Source organism: Chlamydotis macqueenii, chromosome 3, assembly GCF_036417535.1.
Source record: "Chlamydotis macqueenii isolate bChlMac1 chromosome 3, bChlMac1.mat, whole genome shotgun sequence".
Lineage (NCBI taxonomy): Eukaryota > Metazoa > Chordata > Aves > Otidiformes > Otididae > Chlamydotis > Chlamydotis macqueenii.
The window spans coordinates 2,710,269-2,732,153 of NC_141558.1; the positions used below are offsets into that span (position 1 = coordinate 2,710,269).

A 21,885-nucleotide genomic window follows, 5' to 3' on the forward strand; every position below is an offset into this window, starting at 1 on the left:
TCTGTCAAAGAGAAGTTTTTTGCTAAGCAGATAAATTAGGAAGATTTCATATTCATGAAATTCAGCACACTCTTTGGATGAATCCAGTGTCTCATATAGCCAGGAAATGCTGGTCTTTTTGAATATAGTGCCCACTCAAAAGGATAAAAGCTTTGACTGTGGCACTGTCTTATCATTTCTCGAGAAGTTGCGTTAATGCCATTGAAGCTGTCCGACCCCCAGCAGAGATAATGGACTTGCCTAATTATTCTAATGTCGTTAAACATCAAATATATACATTCTATTGCAGTTAAAGACCTTTCAAATATCAATCTAGATGTTACCAAGTGCAGAAGAGTAGAGATTGGCAGTCCTATCGTTCGTTATTTTATGAGTGTATTAATATTCAGAAGTTCCTGCTTTCCAAACAGTTGGACCTCCTGCCTTCAAGATGAGCCTGGCATCTCCCTGGGATTTGAATTTTCTCTGGGAGGCAGCCTGGATCTTGTTTTGTGAAGCTCTTGAGTCTGAGTATTATACAGAAGTCTACTGAAAAGCAAGAACCTTTGATCAAGTCAAACAGCCTATGAGTTGAAAGCGATTCTCCCAGCTGAGCATCTCCTAAGTGTGGGGCCCTGATAAAGTCCTCCTTGACTATTAATTTAGGCTCTATTTTATAATTCATTACATTTGGGATACTGAAAAAGCAGCAAACAAACCCCCCGACTTCTGCCAAGTGACATATGGTTGTCATCTCTGTTCAGCCTCTAGTGCACAGATCAGCATTCCTTCTCTCCTAGGAATGGTCTTCTCCATACGAGAATCGCTCGATAAGTGCTTGCGGTGGCTGCTGCTTTGCCACTGATACAGAAAAAGAGAATGAACGCGATACGCTGAAAATATGGCAGCAGAATCTTACGGCAATTCACTTTGCACATGATTTTATTTTTCTAAAGTTTGTAGAGGTGTAGGGCAGATTCTGTATTGCCCCGTTTTAAGGTGTACGCCTGACCATCTCCTTGAAATTGCACCCTGATGATGGTTCTGCTGGCACCTCCATGCTCTGTGTCTAGAGGGACGTGGGCTTTCATACCATCAGTTTGTCTGTGTTGTGCCTCAGCCTGTAGTTTCACGATTGCTTTGGCTTAACAGTTAGGGAAAAGTGCAATTTTCCTCTGTCTCCCTGACCTGTCTGCAGGATACAACCTCTTTGTGTTGACACTGGCAACCACAAAGTTCTCTGATCAAGCTGAAAATTAACCTGGCGTGAATTGAAGTGAAACGTAATTTTCAGCCAGGACTTAAATTGCCGGGAGCGTGACGGTGAGTGGGGACCACCCTTCTGGCATTCGCACCATCCTGGAGTGCGCGAGCCAATTGCAAAACCCAGCTGTGCTTATGTTCAGGGAAGAAGATGCCATATTCTGTCTGATCAGAAAGTTTGGCCGCTCTTTGTTAGGGTATCAGAAACTATTTCTTCAAGGTTTTGGAAAAAGCTATTTGATACCAGAGGACTCTGTTTGTCATGGTGCAAATGTGATTCCTGTAGAGTAAGTGTATTACTGTTCGTATCCTGGCTCTGTGTGTGGTTGAAGTCCTACGTGTGTCAGAGTACTGCGTCCAGCTCTGGAGCTCCCAACGTCAGGAGGACATGGAGCTGTTGGAGAGGGTCCAGAGGAGGCCACGCAGATGCTGAGAGGGCTGGAGCAGCTCTGCTGTGAGGCCAGGCTGAGAGAGCTGGGGCTGTTCAGCCTGGAGAAGAGGAGGCTCCGGGGAGAGCTGAGAGCGGCTCCCAGTGCCCAAAGGGGGCTGCAGGAAAGGTGGGGAGAGACTCTTCAGCAGGGCCTGGTGGGACAGGATGAGGAGTCATGGTTTCAGAATAGAGGGAGGGGGATTTAGATCAGATATTAGGAAAAATTTTTTTATACTGAGGGTGGTGGAGCACTGTCCCAGGTTGCCCAGAGAGGCGGTGGATGCCCCATCCCTGGAAACATTCCAGGCCAGGTTGGCCGGGGCTCTGAGCAACCTGATGTGGTTGGAGATGTCCCTGCTCCTGGCAGGGGGGTTGGACTGGATGGGCTTGAACGGTCCCTTCCCACCCAAACCGTTCTGTGATTCTATGAGTGTGAATTTAGAAAGAACCAAAGTTACTGGAAGGAATCTCGTTTCTCCTTCTGTTGTTAAGAAGTCCTTATCTTGCCTGAGTTTGCACAGGAAATGTAAGCAGAACTGATATTTTTCCAGCAGTTGAGGACCGTGTGTGCTACAACAAACTCCTCACCTGCCAGATTCATTCAGAACATCTCTTAGTCCATATGTCTTGTGTATCCACGATAAAGAAGAGATGTATGAGCCGTTTCTCCTCCCTGTGACCTTCCAAACAGTTTGGCATTTAGCCTTTCTGCTGATCCATGAATTCTCCAGATTAATATCTGTTTTTCATTGTGCTGACCCAGTTTAGTTGCAGAGGGTATATTTATTTGTCACCAGTTTTGAAGGACTGTACTTTTTTTAGGCATGGCATAAGGAATCTATCATCTGCAAATAATCAAAATTAGACACTAGAAATGACATTGTATTGCTAATGAGCAGATGTGTCTACTTATCCCAGTGGAAGAACAGCTGTACACTTAAAAAAACGCTACAGCGACCCTAAACCAGCATTATGTATTCTGCTAGAGGCCTGTGACTTCATTTAGAGATTAAAGGGAAAAAAGTCATTTCTCTGTGTAAAATATTACTTTTTTTTTTAAATATTTTTTTCCCTCTGCATTTCTGTAACTCTCTTCCCTTTATAATCTGAAGGACATTTGCAAGTCTCAGATTAAAGCACAGAGCATCTTTGGCTTGTGTTGCAAATATTATTGAGTCCTGATGGTTTCAGCGTTATGACAAGGTGTAACAAAACACAGTAGAAATACAAAATCTGTTGTTGCCAGACATATTAAATATATTCAAAATAGAATTACCGACCCCTCAGGGAGCCTTTCTTGGTCCAATACTCTTCAATATTTTCATTAATGACTTTGAGGATATAGTGGAGAGGATGCTAATTAAATCTGTGGTAAAGACATGGCTAGGAGGCTCTTGGAGGAAACGAATAAAACACCGCTCTGTGTTGATAAATTAACAAAGCCATGGAAATCGATATACTGAGAGACAATAAAGATAAATGTGTATTGGTTCATGCAGGACTGAATACTCAACAATAGAAATATGCACGGAGTTATATGATAGGAGATGGTGTCTTCTGTCGCCTTGAGGTTCTTCTAATTCATAGAATCAAAGAATAGTTTGGGTTGGAAGGGACCTTTAAAGGTCATCTAGGTACTGGGAGACCACTACAAGGTCTCCCCGGATGGGATATAGTTGGCTGATGTTGACTGATCTCTACCCATCCCACCACCAACTGATTTACTGGTCCTTTGCCCATAATAATCTTGTAAATACCTGTGGTCTATACTTTTTGCAAAGTAGCAAAGAGAGTCTTTGCCAGTGGTGCTAACCAATATAAAATTTTGAGAATGCAACTTCATTTCTTTAATGAACTGGGTGCCTAATGTTATGTTGTTCCCATTCTTTGTTCTTTCTCTAGAACGAAATACACATTCCAAATAAATACGTATTATTAGGCTGCTTTGCATCCTCAGGAATTTTAGCTGTCATGACCTAATATGCATATTAGACTCTTTTTATCCGTATAAATTAGAATAGACTTTTTCTGACCTATATTTCCAGTTTAGGATATGTTGTTTTTCCATATCACAGTGAGAAGCTGAGATTTGACTCTGCGTCTTTTTTAATGAAGGGGATTATTAGCCAGTGCAGTGGTTGCTGAGATGGCTGAATCGCTTGCGTTCTGAAGTGAGTGGTGCTAAATTAATTCTGGCTCAAGGGCAAAAATCCTCTGGGCTCTGATTGCTTCCTAACTATAAGCTACTTTTAGCCTATTTATTTTGTATATGACAATGATGTGTCAACAAGTTCTCCAGAAGTAGTAAAAATTAACTTTCTCTTTGAATATTGCTACAGTCGGTAATGAAATGGTTCCTTGAAGATGAGAAAAGCCATGGCGTCAGTCTTTTGTGCTTTGAAGATAACACTGTGACTCTTATACTGTGGGAAACATGAACCCACCACTCTCCTTGGGTGAGGGTAGATTCAGACTGGACATAAGGAAGACGTTTTTTACACTGAGGGTGGTGGAACCCTGTCCCAGGTTGCCCGGAGAGGCGGTGGATGCCCCATCCCTGGAAACATTCCAGGCCAGGTTGGATGAGGCTCTGAGCAACCTGATGTGGTTGGAGATGTCCCTGCTCCTTGCAGGGGGGGTTGGACTATATAGCATTTTAAACCCAAGCTTTTCTATTATTCTGTGATTCCTTTTGTTCGTAATGCCTATATCTGCGAAGAAAAACATTGGAAAATGTTTTTTATTCTATTACAGGATTCCTCAGGATCATTTCTGTGTTATTTTATAATTATAGCATAGCTGTGTTTGTAACTGGGGAGAGGAAGAAGAAGGGATGAGGAAGAGAGCCTTCATTTTAATTCAGGCTTGTTCAGAAGGAAAATCTTAACTTCTTAGGGTTGTCTCCAGTAGCTTTCGAATATCCATTAAGTCGATGAGTGGTGTGAATAACAGCATCTAGATTTTCATGTATGTTTATAGAATTAGAAAAGAACAGCCTTGGAAGGTCTTTTTCTGCAGAATTTTTTGATGGACTATTCCTAATTTTATAAAGGCCAAGCAATAGACAAAGTCAAAACAAAGTAATGCCAAACATTCTTCAAATAACCCACTAGTGAATTTACTGTACTTAGGTCTAGAAATCTGAGGCACTGAAGCATGGCATCATTAATCATAGTTTATGGTGATTATTAGTAGGCTTTTAATCTTTGTTTTCATGTATAATTAGGTACAAGAGGTCAAGGCTGACTCTCTTCTGAACAACAATATTTTCGGTGAATGACTGTTTTTCTCTGCCTGCAATTTTCTCTTGCATATTTATAAGAGCATCCTTGTCTGTGTTTTGAAAGAGCAGTGTCCCATGAGTTTATCTGCTGATAAAAGCAAACGACAACACTGGTATTTCTATTATCACTAATTATTTTTATTACTATTGCAATAACACCTGGTGGGTCATGGTAGGTTTAAATTCACAGTGCTACCACACGCCGAAATTTAGACAAGACCCTAGTGAACAACAAATAAATGAAGAGAAAGGATAAGGCACATAAAGAAAACAATAGCAAATCTGTGTGATTCCGTAGCTGAGCTCTATGTGGGACCTGAGCTGAATTGCTCTATTTCTTAATTATGTTTTAATGCATGAACAGCAGTTGTCTAGCTTTTTGTAAACATCACAACACAGCTGGTCTGTGAAGAAAAGAGGCAATGGGAATCATAGAGTCGTAAAAACATTTCGGTTGGAAAAGACCTTTAAGATCATCATGTCCAACCATTAACCTAGCACTGCCAAGTCTGCCGCTAAACCACGTCCCTAAGTGCCACAGCTACACGTCTTTTAAACACCTCCAGGGATGGTGACTCAACCACTTCCCTGAACAGCCTGTTCCGGTGCTTGATAACCCTTTCAGTGAAGAAATTTTTCCTATTATCCAATCTAAACCTCCTCTGACACAAGTTGAGGCAGTTTCCTCTTGTCCTATCGCGTCTTACTCAGGAAAATAGATTTGACACCCACCTCACTACAACCTTCTTTCAGGTAGAGACCGATAAGGTCCATCCTGAGCCTCCTTTCCTCCAGGCTGAACAACAGCAGTTCCCTCAGACACTTCTCATAAGACTTGCTCTCTAGACCCTTCACCAGCTTTGTTGCTCTTCTTTGGACATGCTCTAGCACCTCAATGTCTTTCTTGTAGTGAGAGGCCCAAAACTGAACACGGTATTTGAGGTGCAGCCTCACCTGTGCCGAGTACAGAGGAACAATCACTTCCCTAGCTCTTTAGAAAATCTGGGAGTCCCTTATACCCTGTGTCATGTCCTATAGTCTCTTTCAGACATCTCTGCTCTATGCATTTATTTGATTTTGAAGACTATCAAGACCTCTGGTCAGATTTGTCTGACCAGCATAGCCGTGTCAGGTGGGATAAAGAATGAGATAAAGTCACCCGAATTTAGGTGATTCCATTGATATAGAATCATAGAATGGTTAGGGTTGGAAGGGACCTTCAAAGGTCATCTAGTCCAACCCCCCTGCAAGGAGCAGGGACATCCCTGACTAGATCAGGTCGCTCAGAGCCTCATCCAGCCTGGCCTTGGATGTCTCAGCTCCCATGATTGTCAGTAGAGATCTAGTCAACACGGTTGACTCACTCCAACTTAGGCCCCTATGCTTGATGATCTTTTAGTTACATAAACCTGGAGGCTTAGTTCCAGCTGCGTCAATAAATATTGTTAAAAGATTTCACTCCGATCCTGAGTTCGTCCAGCCCTGAGACAGATTCTTAAGAGAAAGCACCTCTGAAAGACCCTAACATCTATTTAAAACAGAAAACATCTAAAAACTTGTCCAAAACTAGTAATTTAACTTTTTATTAAAGTTAAGTAAAAAAAAATCCACTACAATAAATTTAATGCCATTAAGGATGACTTATGTATAAATTCACCGTTCTGTTTGCCTGTTCTGTGTGCTATGAGTAAAGTCATATTTTCAATTAATAATTGGAATGTAATAAAATTCCTATCTACCGGTGACACTAGTAGACACAGCTTTGTGACACTCATCAAAAACTACTTTTTTTTTTTTTTGTGGGCTCAAGTAGATCATGCACTTCATTCAAAGGTCAAAGAGCATTCAAAAGTGCATTAAAGCACTGTTCTATCTGAGCAAATTAATAAATAACGAAGCATGCAGGGAATTCTTCTTTCAAACCGAGTCTTCATTCAGGCTTTCTAGTTTTCTAAAATATTTGAACTACTTGAGAAGCAATGTGACGCATTTTATGACTGTTGAATAATAATGCTAATAAAAAGCAAAGAGAATTGGTCAGAGATAGAGCCTAGGCTGGTATATTGCCACCCCTTCTTGAGGACGGGCTGTCATTTCCATGAATGGACAAAATGGAGACCTGATAACTCTTCATGGCCCAAGTCTGATAATGGTGGAGGACTGCATGAAGTCCCTCGTATACCATATGAAATATCTCTGTGAACGACAAAGGGGAAAACAATAGTTACTGACCTGCATGAAATACGTGTGATATTTGTGCTTCTCCTTTAGTGGAAAAAACCCGTAACGTATGGACAAGCAAAAGATGAAAGTTGAAAGGAGGAAAAAAAATGGTGGGTATTTTGCTGGATTGAGCTTAAAACCTACAGAGTTGAAAGTTTCGTCTTTATTTCGTATTGGATATAAAGCAGGCTGCCAAAACTGTAGGGACCAATGCTCAGGAAATGGGCTTGGAGAATGAAGAGGGGCGGGAGAGATTTATTCTAGATGGGAGAAGAAGGAGATGAAGAATCTCTTGAGAGCATTTCTCTTGTCAGCTTCTAGTTCTTGGATGACTTTTCCCAGTGGATGTTGGGTGGGCCGTACTAGTTTAATATGGCGTGATGACAATATGTGAATCACAGAGTCACGGAATGGTTTGAATTGGCAGGGACCTTCGAAGATCATCTAGTCCGATCCCTCTGCCCTGCACAGGGACATCTTTCACTAGATCACATTGCTCAAAGCCTTGTTCAAACTGACCTTGAACACTTCCAGGGATGGGGCATCCACAACTTCTCTGGGCAACCTGTTCCACTGCCTCACCACCCTCTTGTAAAGAATTTTTTCCTTATCTCCCATCTAGAATAGAGGAGAGGAGAACAGTTCAAGTGGAAGCAACCTACAAAGGTCATCCAGTCCAAGTGCCTGACCACTCCAGGGCTGACCAAAAGTTAAAGCATATTATTAAGGACATTGTCCAATGTGGTCATATTGTGATGATTTTTGGTAGTGCAATGCTGTTAAACCTTTTGGGCAGGGTGTCATTACAGTCTGCAGACAGTGATGGACTACTCCTTTTCTCTGTGACTCTGCTGACTGCAGTCCTCCTCAGTGAGTTGGGATGGGAAATTGCATAAGAGATGAGGAAGCTGTAGAAGGCTTGGCAGGGAAATTAATTTCATTACAGGGTGTGCTGAGACTATTTCCTTTTAACCCAGTCCCATTGGAATTCTTCTCTTGGCTGTTCCGCTCCTTGTCTCACAAACCCATTTGCGTGCCTTCTGCATCCCAGTTCTTCTCTAATATTTTGAAAGGGAGGAAGGCCTTCCTCCTCGCATCTGCAGAGAAAGTCAGCGCAGATATCACTGTTACAGCTCTGGGGAGAGGACAGGGGTGTCAGGTAGCTGCGTGGCGTAGGGCAGAGTCAAGCCTCGCCACACCAAGAGAGGGACATTACTGCTGTGGCAGGTTCCATGAAATCAAGGCTTTATAAAGCTGCTCTTTTTCACTGTTATTTTGGTTTTGTTGTAGCAGCATTGGCCGTTGGTGCTGGGAACAGACAAGGTTTGTTGTGGCAGCAACTCACCCCGTTCCCACAAAATGTCACTGCTAAAGGAGTGATGGAACGTGTTCTCCTGCATCTCCACCAGAGTTTCTGGTTATGTGACGGCGGTAACGAGGAATGTGTTGTCTGAAAAACTCTCTGCTTAAAGAGCTATTGTTATTTCATACCATGAACGTTGTACTGACTGTCGTTAACAAGCTGATTTACACCAGCACTGGAAATCTTCAGGAAGGAAGTATTTTGTAATGTCTTTGTCCTTGGAGGTATTCAAAACCAGACTGGACAAGGCCCTGCTCTATCTGACACTGTTTTGAGCAGGGATGTTGGACTGCAGACACAAGTCCCTTCCAACCTCAGCAAATCTGTAATTCTGTTTTATCTTCAAAGCCACACCAGAAAACCTGTAATCTGCTGGCCTAATGAAGGTCAAAGACCAGACGTTTTTGCAGCTGAGGTGAGTTATTGGAAACATTGCTGTAGCTGTGATGCTTTAAGTATATGTGCAAGTCAGAATTTGTAGAGAAAGCTTGTATTTGCCGTCTTGATCCCAAAGCAAATGAGTAAGACCAAACCAGAGTTTCCTCCTTCGCACTGAAAACCATGTAAGTTGAAAGCTTTGTAAACTTTTTGGTCTATTGACATTATGAAAGGTTTCTTTAGTATGTACAAGCTGATTCATGTATTGTAACCTTCTGAAGAAACTCTTTGCTGTTTCATTTACCCTTCCTGCACCCCAGCACCTTGAAAATCATCAAGAACTCTCAATCCACAGCGCTGTACCTAACTTCTTTCCTATTAACATTTTTCCCCGTTAATCATACGCTGTAAAGAGTTTTACTTTCCCTTGGCAACTTTTAAGCAGTATGGATGTAATCATTACAGTGAGTGATGACATCAAGCCAGGGTGACACGGTGCAATTGATTTTTACTAAATAATTATATGATGAGCTAGAAGAAGGAGTTTTATTAGTCTTAACTCAGCAAGGATTGATTGGGGAAAAGAAAATGACCAATCAGTGTATCAGGTTTCCGCAGGTATAAGAAAATAAGTGACAGCTGCAGAAAAGTCTATAAATCACGGAAAAAATTATGATAAAAATAAGAGCGATGAACTGCCCTTTAAAATTTCACTGGGTAGCACAGAAGAGTCTAACAGACCTTAGTCGTTTATCTCCATTATGCTTGGGATCCTCGGAGAATAGCGAGGTTGACGAATGATGCCATTACCTTTTTTTATTATTTTTAAATGGAGAGAAGATAAGGAGTGTTGTATAAGTATTACCTTCAAGTCACTAGAGGGTTGACTCTTCAAAAGAAATCCCTGATTTAGCCAATAAAATAAATAAAGAGTATTTTACTTTAGCCTTCTGTAGGTAATATATTCAAAAATCACCCTTTTGAAACAAATCTGCTTGTTTGCAATTAATTCTCCCTTTTAAAGCAAAAAAAAAAAAAAGGAAGTATAGTACTGAGAAATAAGTGTTTTTATTAATGCTGTGGATATTCCTAGTTCTTATTGACCTCAAACCACTCTGGAATTAGATGGGAAGGACAGTGACCTACCTGAGATGCATCTCAACAGAAACTCAGCTGTAGCGTAGCAGCAGTGTAACCGCTTTCCAGGGCCAAGTCTTTGCCCCAGCCCAGAAGATGCTGTTGTTTTGACAGGGTAGAGAAACTATGAAGGAAAAAGCGTTGACCAACTGAATCGAAGCAGGGATGATTTGATATATTCTGATCATTCAAATCAAAGAAGAACTCATATTTACTACTTTGATGCCAAAGAATATGGGGGAGACCAAAACTAAGTCCTTCCTACCCAGGCGCATCAGAAGATATCAAAGAATTGGTCAGAGGGCTTTTAAAAGCCGTTTCTTTGACTGTTATCTACATTTTGGAATTTTTTTTTTTTTTTTTCCAGTGGCAATGTGTTTGCATTGCATGGCAATCCCAACCTGGGAATCATTCCTTTTGCAGGACCTGGGAGACCATCACAGCTCCCCGTCCTTTCCATCTACCATCCTCTGGCCACAAATTTCTGCTTCATAAAAGTCAGAGGAAGCGCTCAGCTCTTTAGGGCATTTTTTTGATTAATTGATGTTCTGGTCTTTGCTGGCACAGTGAGGAAATTTTATTTTCTTTAGAGTGGTCCAGGCTGAGAACAACTGAGGTGCTTTGGTCAGCCAAAGTGAAATTCCGAAATATGATCCGTGCCCAAGAATTAAACACATGTAGAGCTCCAGATGTCCTCATCCTGACGGTTCTCCAGAGACAAGAGCTTACAAGAACTGGCCAGTGCTCACATAGGCACTGTGCTTTGGGCTTAATCCCCTGGCACCTTGCAGCCGTATCTAAACCCACGTATTTTTGTATCTTGCCAGAGAATTGCAAATTCTTTGGTTTTCTGTCAGTTCTAAAATCACACTCTCTATCTAAACATCTCTTTGACGGGACATTTTAAGGCTGTTCTCAGCACGGCAGCTGATTTTCTTGGTTTCCGATATCAACGGCACGTGCCAGCCTTTTGACTCCAGGGTGAATTTTTCCTGTTACTGTTGAATGCGTTCCTGAGCACCTGGTCAGGGAGATAACTACTCGCCTTTTTGCCAGTTACTGTCTTGCACCGTTAACCGTAGTAAAGCACACAGAGATGAAATGGGATGATCTTGCAAACCTTGAGCTGGCCAAGGGGGTTCTAGTGTCAGAATCCTGGAGAACCCGAGATGAAGGACAAGGACTTACCTCTGCTCTGAACCTTCTTACATGAGATACAAATCACCTAGGCTTTGGCTTCCTCTGTATCACTGCATTGACATTGGGTAACCCTTGAAAGTCTACCTGGTTGTCTCTTGTTGTAGAGATTCTGGTCAACACTGGGAACGAGTCCTCTGGATGTGCTTTGTGACAAAGTGGGCCAGGTCTGATGCTCCATGTAAGATGACATTCTACTTTCAGGCCTCTGGAAGCTTTTCCTCAAACTACCCGTTGGACAGAAATGGGCTTGAGATCACTCAAAGTGTGTCTACTGGTCATTACAGCTGCAGAGAAGGTTTTTCTGTGTTATGTAATTCTTTCATTGCAAAGTTTCTGAAAGAGTTGGTGAAGGTCTTTCTTCCAGTCAGAGACCTCATTCCTCAGTGTTAATATATTTCGTTAACATCTTTTAGAAGCAACCTGGTTATCAACTCAGCCTAAAATGAAAAGGAGGTTCATGCCCTACTTACAGATTTCACCATATATTATATCCTTGAGGAAAAAAAAAGCCATCTCCTGGATCTACCCTAAATTCTGTCCCTAAATTAGCAAGTTTTGCACAGACATCCTGCAGATGAATGGTATTAGGCAATCAGCATTCTCCTGCTCTGAAGATGTGCAGCTGATGTTCTGTAGGAATTATTCCTTCTTCCAGGAGTGAAGATTTCACAGAATCATAGAATCAGTTATAGACAAACCTGATTCGCTTGTTTGATTTGGAATGAAAGCAAAATCATGTGCATCTCCTAAAAATGGCACAGGTGAAAAAAAAATCTTATTCTGATAAAATTCTTCGTAGAGAACTTTTACAGGAAGTCTGATGCTGAAATGCATCCATTGGTGATAATAAATATTACTTTAATCCGTCTAATCCGTAATGTCAAAAGCTTTATTAATTTTTCTGTGAAAATGTAACAAAGATAGTGGTCATTCAAAGTACTTCCAACTCTCAATAATTTTATAATGTATGATTAGAATTTGCAGTAGATACTGGTCTTGAAGGGTGTTTAACGAATGTGTTTAAGCTAAGACCTATTTAATCACCTTGTAGGTAAGGTGAAGCCTGTGGAGATTATTTGTGGTTTTAGATGTGTTATTATTATAAATTTAGAACAAATTTCTTGACTGCAAGGGAACCACCCTGATGCACCACAGATCAGAGGTTGGCTTATTGTCTCAGCAGAAATTTTTTTTCAAAGTCTAATATGCATCCAATGTGGCTAAAATCAACAGCAGCAATGTTGACAATCCCTTGTAAGAATGGCGTTTGATTTAGCAGTACATGCTCTCTCCCAATATGTACAGCTTGTTTATTAAATTAATTATTTGTATTTTCTCGTTCTTATCTGAAGCCTAATGTGGTGATATGTTACCAGAGAGAGACAGAATGTCATGATAGACAAAAGAAGAAAGACATTTCAGAAAAGGAAGGAAAGTGAACTACAGGTGACATTACGGAGTTTTTAGATAAATCATTTTTTATTTAGCAGACTTTCTTTCAGACAAAGATGAGATTGTTAAGCTCAGTCATCCTACCACAGTTGCTCATTAAGTTAAATTTCTTGCCTTGTTTGCTACTCATTGAGTTAGTGAATCTTGACAAGTAAGGCTTGCCGGAGCGTTTTAAAAAAATCAGTGATGGACCCTTGAGAAGTAAGTTTGCACATGTGGAATACATAACAAATACCATCAGCAACAGCAGCAGTTGATAATGTCTATACACATGGAATTTATTTTATTTTCGTAGCTTGCAGTCTTCGTGGCTTTGTCAGACAATGTATTAGCTATTTATTGCGGGAGATATAGATACAAATTGATTTGAGTAACAAGTGAAAATAAATGACATTTTAGCTTAGATGATTGATCACATTAAACCTCATTTTAGTGTTACACTTACAATATCTGTTTAGTCTTTTTCATAGCTAGTGGGTGGTTTAACGGTTGTTATTGCACAATCTGAGCTTCTCCTTAGCTTTAACTCTGTAATTTCATCTCTGACCTGGTACAGCTCTTTGAGCTTTGGTATATCTTTGGGGAAAATGTGTTTTCTTGATGTGAAGACCTCAGGAAAGGGATGTGGCTTTAGGTGCGTTGTTCCAGTGAGAAACGTGCTTGACTATTTGAGTGTCTCCTTATTTCCCGTCTGGATTTTGAATACTTTGGGTTTCAGTTGCTCTGCCAGTTAAGCAACTTTGGCGAGACTAAAGAGACTTATTTCTCACATTATTTCTCTATATACATGTAAATCAGAGTCAATTCTTCTCTTAACCTTCTCTTCAATAAATTAATTAAGCTGACCACTTCCCTATTACTATGTAATGGTGGCACGTGTGTATATTGAATAATTTTGTTCATCTTCTCACTCCGACCACTGTGCGCGTGAGTTCATGCTAAACTCTCTTCGCTTGAAACATGATCCTCCGTTTATAGAGATTTCTGTAGTCTACTCTCTAGTCGGTTGTTAAGTAGTTTGTTAAGCAATAAATAGATTTGTAGAATGCTAACGCTTAAGCTCAAGCATCAATCAGCATTAACATATCCTGGCAAAACCAATGCTTTGCTGGCCTGTATTCATTTTATGCCTTAGTATTCAGTAGCGCTGGCTTTATGAGAGCTCTCTACCACCCTAAAATGTCTTGCGAAGGAACGAGCAAAATATTCTCTGCCTTGCAGGCCACACCGTTAAGTATTGATGAAGAATGTAGTTGTTCTTACATGTAATAATGTAAAATTTTTTCAGTGAAAAAGTAACCCAAATCACCAGAAAATTCTGTAATATTTTTTGGAATGACATTCACTCATGTATACTGTTGGTCACTGAATGGACATTTTGTCCAAATGCATCTTTGAAAACATTTCTGCATCTTTTAGTTCATAAATATTTCAGCCAGATTTAATTTGTTTATTGTACTGTCCTTTAAACCAATTTTTTTTCTGTTTCCTTGGAAGGTACAAGAGGGAGAAAAGTTATTATGTTTTAATGAGTAGTATTATGTTGATAGCATCTTTTTTCCTCCCCAGTATCCCAGACTCATTCTTTACCCTCTGCCCTTTGCTTAGCGGGGTATCAGGACTTACAGCGGTTTTTTCCATTTCATCTCCATGGTCCTGAGAGTTGATGGTAACCTTCAAAGCGGCTTCTATAGTCTAGTGAGAGTCAAAAGACAAGTCCTGGTGATTTCCAGTTTGTTTTGGGTTGCAGTAACTCCAGCTTTTTCACTCACCCAAGTTCATGTAAAACACCAGAATAACTCAAAATGAATGTTTTATTGCAGCAAAGCAAAAACTTCTGTTCTTGAACTCAAGGCCAGGTTGGATGAGGCTCTGAGCAACCTGATCTGATTGGAGATGTCCCTGCTCCTTGCAGGGGGGTTGGACTGGATGGACTTTAAAGGTCCCTTCCAACCCAAACCCTTCTATGATTCTATGAATGCAAAATTGGGAACAAGGTTACGAAAGACAGAAACTGCAAAACTGCCATTGCAGTTGCAAAACTGCGCCTCCAGATCGTTCTTAATGTCAAAGCTCCTCTCTAAGGCTGGTTTTTGACTTTATGGAATGGGAACGATCCACAGCAAAGCTGGCTTGTGCTGTTGCTGCCTGAGGGAATGGCAATGGATAGCGATGAGAGGCAGCAAAGCCGTTGGCCAAGGTGGTTGTCTGGGACTGCATAATGTCAAACCGTATCTGGGCTTCTCACCTAAGGGGACAGTAATCTTCCCTCTGCTTTGGCCCATTATTTTGTAGTTCTGTAGGTAGAATCTGTCTCAAATTTTGGAAATTTGTACCTGAGCAACTTCATACAACTAGGCTTTTGAAGGGTTGACTTATATCAGCAGTAAAGGGGGGTAATCCTTGTACCCAAATTGCTCATTGATAGTATAATTTTGAGGCGTAAGTGAGTATTTAACTAGGGTTTTGTTTTCATAATGATAGCTATAAACAGTATTACATATATGTTTTTGTTTTCTCCCAAATTAAAAAAAAAAATTTGTGAAAGCGTTGCTGTTCCTAAACATTACTCGTTCTCTAACAGCACTAACACAGCCAGACTTTCTCCAGACCTTCTCCTTAGGATATTTATCTCTTGGAGTCCTCTCAAACTCAGATTTAAGAGCTTCGTAAGAGTCATTCCTTCTCTCCATAAGTAGTGGTGGTGATGGTAGGAACTGATAACTTCAGAGTTAATTCGGCGATATATGCATACTACTCTTTTAGCAAGATCAGTGTTTTGTGAATAGAGGAGAATGTCCAGTTACCTCAAAGGGTATTTTGAACCTTTCTCCCGTTAAGCTTTACTCCTCCAACACAAGAAAGTTTTTGAGCGCTTGGTAAGACCAACCTTTTCTTGTAGCCATTTGCATGGTTCAAAAGAAATATTTTAAGAGTACCTTGATTACAGTGACTGCAGCTTGATTATTTAAGGTTTTACATCTGTATTTGACTAGTGTGTGATTTACCGAAATGTAAAATGCTCACATTTCATTTGCATGTCATTTAAAAGGATATCAGAGTTGTATCTCTTCTGGACTGTTTAACCAAAGAGACTTTGGCTTCCTAAAAATCCCTACTGAGTATGAACATAAGAGACCATCCTAATCCTGGTCTATGGAACATCCTAAATTTAGGTCTGTTGAAATTTTACCTGCAGCCGGGTCAGGGAGGATGATCCTCATGATGTGTGCTGTGTTTTCTCTCTCCCCAGGAATGCGACAAGGTAATGACTTTGGCACACAGTATCGCTCGGCCATCTACACGTATTCTGAGGAACAGATGGAAGCTGCCTTGAAATCTAAGGAAGACTATCAAAAGGTAACATCGGGCAGAGTGTGGAGTTGCTTCACGTACGAGCGGAGGTGAAAGATAAGGAAGACATTTTTTATGATGAGGGTGGTGGAGCACTGGCCCAGGTTGCCCAGAGAGGCGGTGGATGCCCCATCCCTGGAAACATTCCAGGCCAGGTTGGCCAGGGCTCTGAGCAACCTGATGTGGTTGGAGATGTCCCTGCTCCTGGCAGGGGGGTTGGACTGGGTGGCCATGAACGCTCCCTCCCCACCCAAACCCTCTTGTGATTCTGTGATTTTTTGATGTCACCAATTAGCACAAAATCACTTCTTGTGCTCTGCCTTGTCTCTATGTTGTTATTCAAGCTCCTCACTCCAATACTTAACTTGCATCATATTTGTTTTAAATTCCAACTTTTGTGAAATGTTTTTTTTTGTATGTGAGTCATTTTATAACTATGCAGAAAGAAAAATAGTTACTTGTCCAGAGAAAGTTTTAATCTCCTCTAGAGATTTTTAATGTGGGTGCACCAGAGCAAAAGTCGGTGATCTTAAAGCTATTCAAGCATTTCTGGACCCCATACTCTGAAGAGTGTAGCCAAAATCTCGGACCGAGGAGTTCTTGAACACTGGGGGAAAGTCCTGATCAATGCTTGGGCTTAGTGACTCAGGATCACCCACCTGCTGCTATCAAGCCGCTCCGTAAATGTCCTTCGTTAAATGTGACAGCCCATGACTCAGTAAGACTATTTGTTTTGACACTAGGATTTGTGTGAGAGAAAATCGACCATTTCTCTTTCCATACACAGTCCTGTTTTTCAGGGAAGATGGATTCTGTCTCTTCCCTGCCACACAAGCTGTTATTTAACTAAAGGCAGGGATTAGTGTCCTGTAGTGTTCCCACATGGTAATTGCTGTCTGATCTTCCTAGTGGTCTTCTCAATGCAAGATCCAGATTCTGCGGCAGAGGTATATAAATTCTTATAAATTATGTGAAATAAACTACTCACCTAGGACATCAGGGCAGTACAGAGAGTAACTATCAAGTAGTGCTAAAAGAATATCACCTTTGATGCGTTCTCTCGTACTATGGCTTCATTGAAGTGTTCTGCTGAAGAACCACGTTTTTTGGTGAATATCTCATGTCAAAGGTAAAGAACGGTGTTTTGGAGAGTGCGAGTATATCAGTCAGAGGCATGTTCATATTTATGATTCAGAACTTCTTTCTACTCATTGTTTACCTTAGATCCATTGCTTTTCCAAATTGTTTTTGATCCTTTTTGTTAGCATCTGCTGACCGATATCACCCTGTAAATCCTACAGCTTTCAGTTTGCTTTCCCATCTCTATTATTCTCCGCTGTAATTTGTCGTTAAATTAATACTGACTTGAAAGCAAAATTACGATGGAGGAGATTGCAATGTGATATTACAGAAATTTCCATCATCAAATAGCTTTTCTTAATGGCACAATTTAAAATTTACCTACTTTGAAGTCTGCCACCATTTGAAAAGTGTGTGTAATTAGTGCATTTGTGGAATTAGGCGCAACTCCGTAAGCGATCACATGTGGAGTTTGTTTTTGCAGTGAAGTAGGGGGAAGGAAGGGATTGGGTTGCCAGCGAAGGAAATGCAGTAAATACTGAAATTCCTAGAGGGTATGTGGTTTCTATGTATTATTAACAACAATATCTCCAATATTTTCTACTGTGGCATTGCAGTAGCAGTAGAAGGGTTGTATGGGAAACATACTGAGCAAACAATGTGTTCAGGGATCCCTTTTCATGTTAAACATTTTCCATTACATTATTTTAATATAAATATAATACAACCACTTTCCTTACTATTGCAGTAGCTTAAAATAAATACCAAGCTCTTCTGGCAGTGACACTTGCTGATAATGGCAGATGAAAATGTGGGGATGGCATAACTCTTGTTTTTGTTCATGATAAGCAGTGGTGCTTACACCAAACAGAGGAAGGACTAACAAATACTAGAAGTGCAATAACTGCAGTGTGTATAAGTTTTTTTTTTTGGATGGCAAATGAATAAAAACACCATTTGTCCATTCTCTGAATAATTGTGCATGTGCTCTAAGATGTCTTTTTGAGCTGAGGACCTGGAGAGAGCTAAGAATGGCCTCCAAACAGAGAACGATGGTTTTGCTAGATGAGTTTTTTTAAAAGTTTCGTGAAGACAGCTAGGGTTGTTGACTTAAAGGAAACGTTTTTGTTTGCTGAGGATAGAAACCATCCAGCCCCAAGGTTTATATCATTAATTCTTGCCTCCAAGACAAGCCTGAAGCGCTAGCTCCTCTCTCGAAGTCGGAGTCGTGTTCAACTCTGTCTACATTTAGCAAGCAGCATGGGCTGAGTGGAGCAGATCTGCAGAGCAAATCAGTTTGTACTGGGGACCCAGAACACGTTAGGTGCGTTTCATGTGGATTTGCTCTTCAGTAGCTGTAGTTTGGGTCTCTGAATCACATGCCACTAGCAGCTGGAAGCCAATGGTACATTTCTGGCTTAGCTTCGTCAAAAGGAGTTGGTTTCCTCCATCCCATTATAGCGGCCTTGCAGTACCTAAAGCGGGCCTATAGAAAAGACAGGTAGAAACTCTTCAGTAGGGCCTGTTGTGATAGGATGAGGAGTAATGGTTTTAAACTAGAGGGAGGTAGATTCAGATTAGACATTAGGAAAAAAATGTTTTACACTGAGGGTGGTGGAACACTGTCCCAGGTTGCCCAGAGAGGTGGTGGATGCCCCATCCCTGGAAACATTCCAGGCCGGGTTGGATGAGGCTCTGAGCAACCTGATCTGGTTGGAGATGTCCCTGCTCCTTGCAGGGGGGTTGGACTGGGTGGGCTTTAAAGGTCCCTTCCCACCCAAAGCATTCTGTGATTCTATGATCCCAAGACCACTCTGCGATGTGAACCAAAACATGGCAAGTGACAACGATCAGGAGATTTATTGCAAAAATTCTGCTCCAAACTGAAACACTAGTGTAGGTTACACCTTTGGGGTAGTGCTGTGCTTGAGTGAAGAAATCCTCCATTTAGGTTCCAACCCTAACCATTCTGTGATTCTATGATTCTATGTCCCTAGCTCCTACCAGCCTACGGGTGAGAATCGTAATGCGCATCGAGCCCAAGTATCCTGCAGGCTCATGTCTGCTTTAAGTTGTGAACTTGTTGCTGATTCACGCAGCTGTTTTAACAGCTGAGAAGCGGCCACACAGCAGTAAATATGCATTGAGCCACGCGTCTTTAGCTGTCGATGAAGCTGAATGCATACAGTCGGGGTTGGCTAGTGGTGTAATATATTATAATACAATAGCGCTGCCGGTAAATTGTAACACAACATAAGTGTAATCAGAAAAACACAAAATGAGGGCTAGGCCTTGGTGAAAATACTGCAAATGAGCTGTTCCGTCAGTTTTGCCTGAAGCTGAAGGTTTTTAATACAGTTGAACCTGAGGTTACTCAATTTTCAAGGCAGTTGCTGGGCTGGATTTGGTTTTCAAATGAATTATCTAGGCAATAATCCAAACAGTGAAATCAGGGTGGGAAGAAGTCTGTATTTATTTTTTTCTGAATTAGACGCCTGCATTTGTTTTGTCACAGAATCACAGAGTGGTTTGGGTTGGAAGAGACCTACAAAGCGCATCCAGTCCAACCCCCCTGCAAGGAGCAGGGACATCTCCAACCACATCAGGTTGCTCAGAGCCTCATCCAACCTGGCCTGGAATGTTTCCAGGGATGGGGCATCCACCGCCTCTCTGGGCAACCTGGGACAGTGCTCTACAACTGTCGAGCACTAACATTGGGTTTTCAGGCTCCAAGAATATACGGAGTCCCTCCTCGCCGTGTTTGGCTCATATTAAAGTAGCATCCCCAGAACGCCACCGTCTCTGCGTCCTGATGTAGGACAGCACTGACAACGGACATTGTGCACAGGGAGCAAAACACGGGTCTCTTGCTTTATTCCAAAAGCAAGTCTTTGGCAGGAGAAGATCTTTCCACAAAAGGGCTTTTCTGTGAATAGTTATCAATTATCAATTAATTGAGTCTTGAGCTCTTGACAGGGCTGTTGGGTGATACAAACAGGTGATGAGCTCCTGATTTGTTATAGGCAAGAGAAATTGGTGGGGAGAGTTGCTGTCATTTGCTCTTATAGTTGTAGCCTGGAGAGAGTAATACGGACTTGAAGAGACAGGAGTGTAAAAATGTTGAGATTTTATGAGGACATTAAAAATGTGACCTTTACTGAAGTCCAGAGAACTGGAATGGAGTGGTTTTTTACTGAACATATAGGAAATGTAGATGAAGCACAGAAGTAACTTTTTTTTTTTTCTTAGAAATTGATGGAGCTTTGCTAGGAGTAACATAATACTTTTTTTTTTTTTTTAATGATTCAGGCTGTAAGGCTATAATCTTGGAAAGTTTCACTGCAGGAGTAGACGATGATGCTGACAGAAATCCTCTCTGAAATCTAAACCAGCTGGCCAACAGATTGAGAAAACAAATCAAATAAAACAATCACTGCGCCGAAGCCAGAATTACCAAGAAAACAAAAGGAAAGAGGCAATGCTAGCTGTTTGCTTTGGGGCCTGCAAATATGTTTAAGAAGTTCAAAAAGTATTGCAAGTAGAGGTGAAGGCAGTAAATTTAAAAATTAGCATTTATATAAATATAAAAAAAACCCCAGGCAATTGAAACTAACCTGTTGCCCAACCTGTTAATCTGGAGAGCAGTCTCTTTGTGGAGATGTCGGGACCTATAAAACCGTAGGCGGGTTGGCTTTCTGGAGATCTTGAAGGGAACAGTGATGCTCAGAGGAGAGACTGGATCCCACTGCACCCATAGCAAATATGTTCCTGTGAAGGTCTGGAGAAGATGCTCGATTAAATGACTGAACTGTCTTTGACTTGGTCAAATAGTCGTTTTTCTTTGCATTTTGTCAAACAGCTTTTTCTGTTAATTTAACAAAAGGCTTGGCCTGAAGAACATGAATTTGACGAAACATCTGAAATTTCTTTTTGCATCAAGCCACAGAAGAGTTAATACACTGGACTAAATTCCCTATTGGTGTAACTCCACAAGAGCTGGTGTATTTGTACGATGGATTCGTTTTCCCCATATAATTTGTTGCATATGTTTTCACAGGCAGTTGAGAAGGAAATCCGTCAACCGATAATTTCAAAAGTACTGTTTGGTTTCACAGATGTAGGTATTGAGGCAGCTGAACCTGCAGCACCATTGTTTTTTCTCTATTTATGTTTCTGCTTTTTGTTCTGCATAAGTTTTACACTGATTTTTTTTTTTTTTGGAGGATGGAGTGAGTTTTTATTTGTGTTGGTTTTTTTTTTTTTAAAAACTTTTAAAGCCCTGGACAGTTACGTGATAAATCATGGATGACCATGGGAAGAATAGGGGTGAATGTTATTTTACATGGTTGTGGATTTACAATGCTGTTGTTCATTTGCAGTGGCCAGCTTTCAGTGTGGCTACAGTTACATGACAGCACTCCTGATCCTGAACTTGCTCACAGGAGAGCTGGGAACACATTGAATTAACACTGAGATTGACTTTGGTAGTTTGCCTGAAGCTCCTCTGTGGTGGGATAGTCAGATACCGGGGCTTTCCCTTTCAGCCAAGAGCTGAAAACCGGCTGCTAGCCAGTGGTTGAAGCTCCCTTATTTCCTTGTGAAGCAGAAGTGCTTCCACGAGCAGTACTACACTCCACTGGAAGGATTCAACTGACTGCTGACCTGGGAGTTCACATTTACCCAAAATGAAGTGTGTGCTCAGCCACGGGATGCGTTCCTAGGGCCTGATTCAGTTGCTCACAC

General features: G+C 41.2%; 1 protein-coding gene across 3 annotated transcripts in view; it reads left to right on the forward strand.

Annotated features, from left to right (window-relative positions):
- Positions 1-21,885, forward strand: part of MSRA (methionine sulfoxide reductase A) — a 290,212-nt gene that overhangs the window by 174,106 nt on the left and 94,221 nt on the right. For all 3 annotated transcript variants that reach the window (XM_086745840.1, XM_086745841.1, XM_086745842.1), the window contains exon 5: positions 15,962-16,068. In XM_086745840.1, the coding sequence (XP_086601966.1) occupies positions 15,962-16,068 (107 nt within the window). The remainder of the gene's footprint in view (positions 1-15,961; positions 16,069-21,885) is intronic.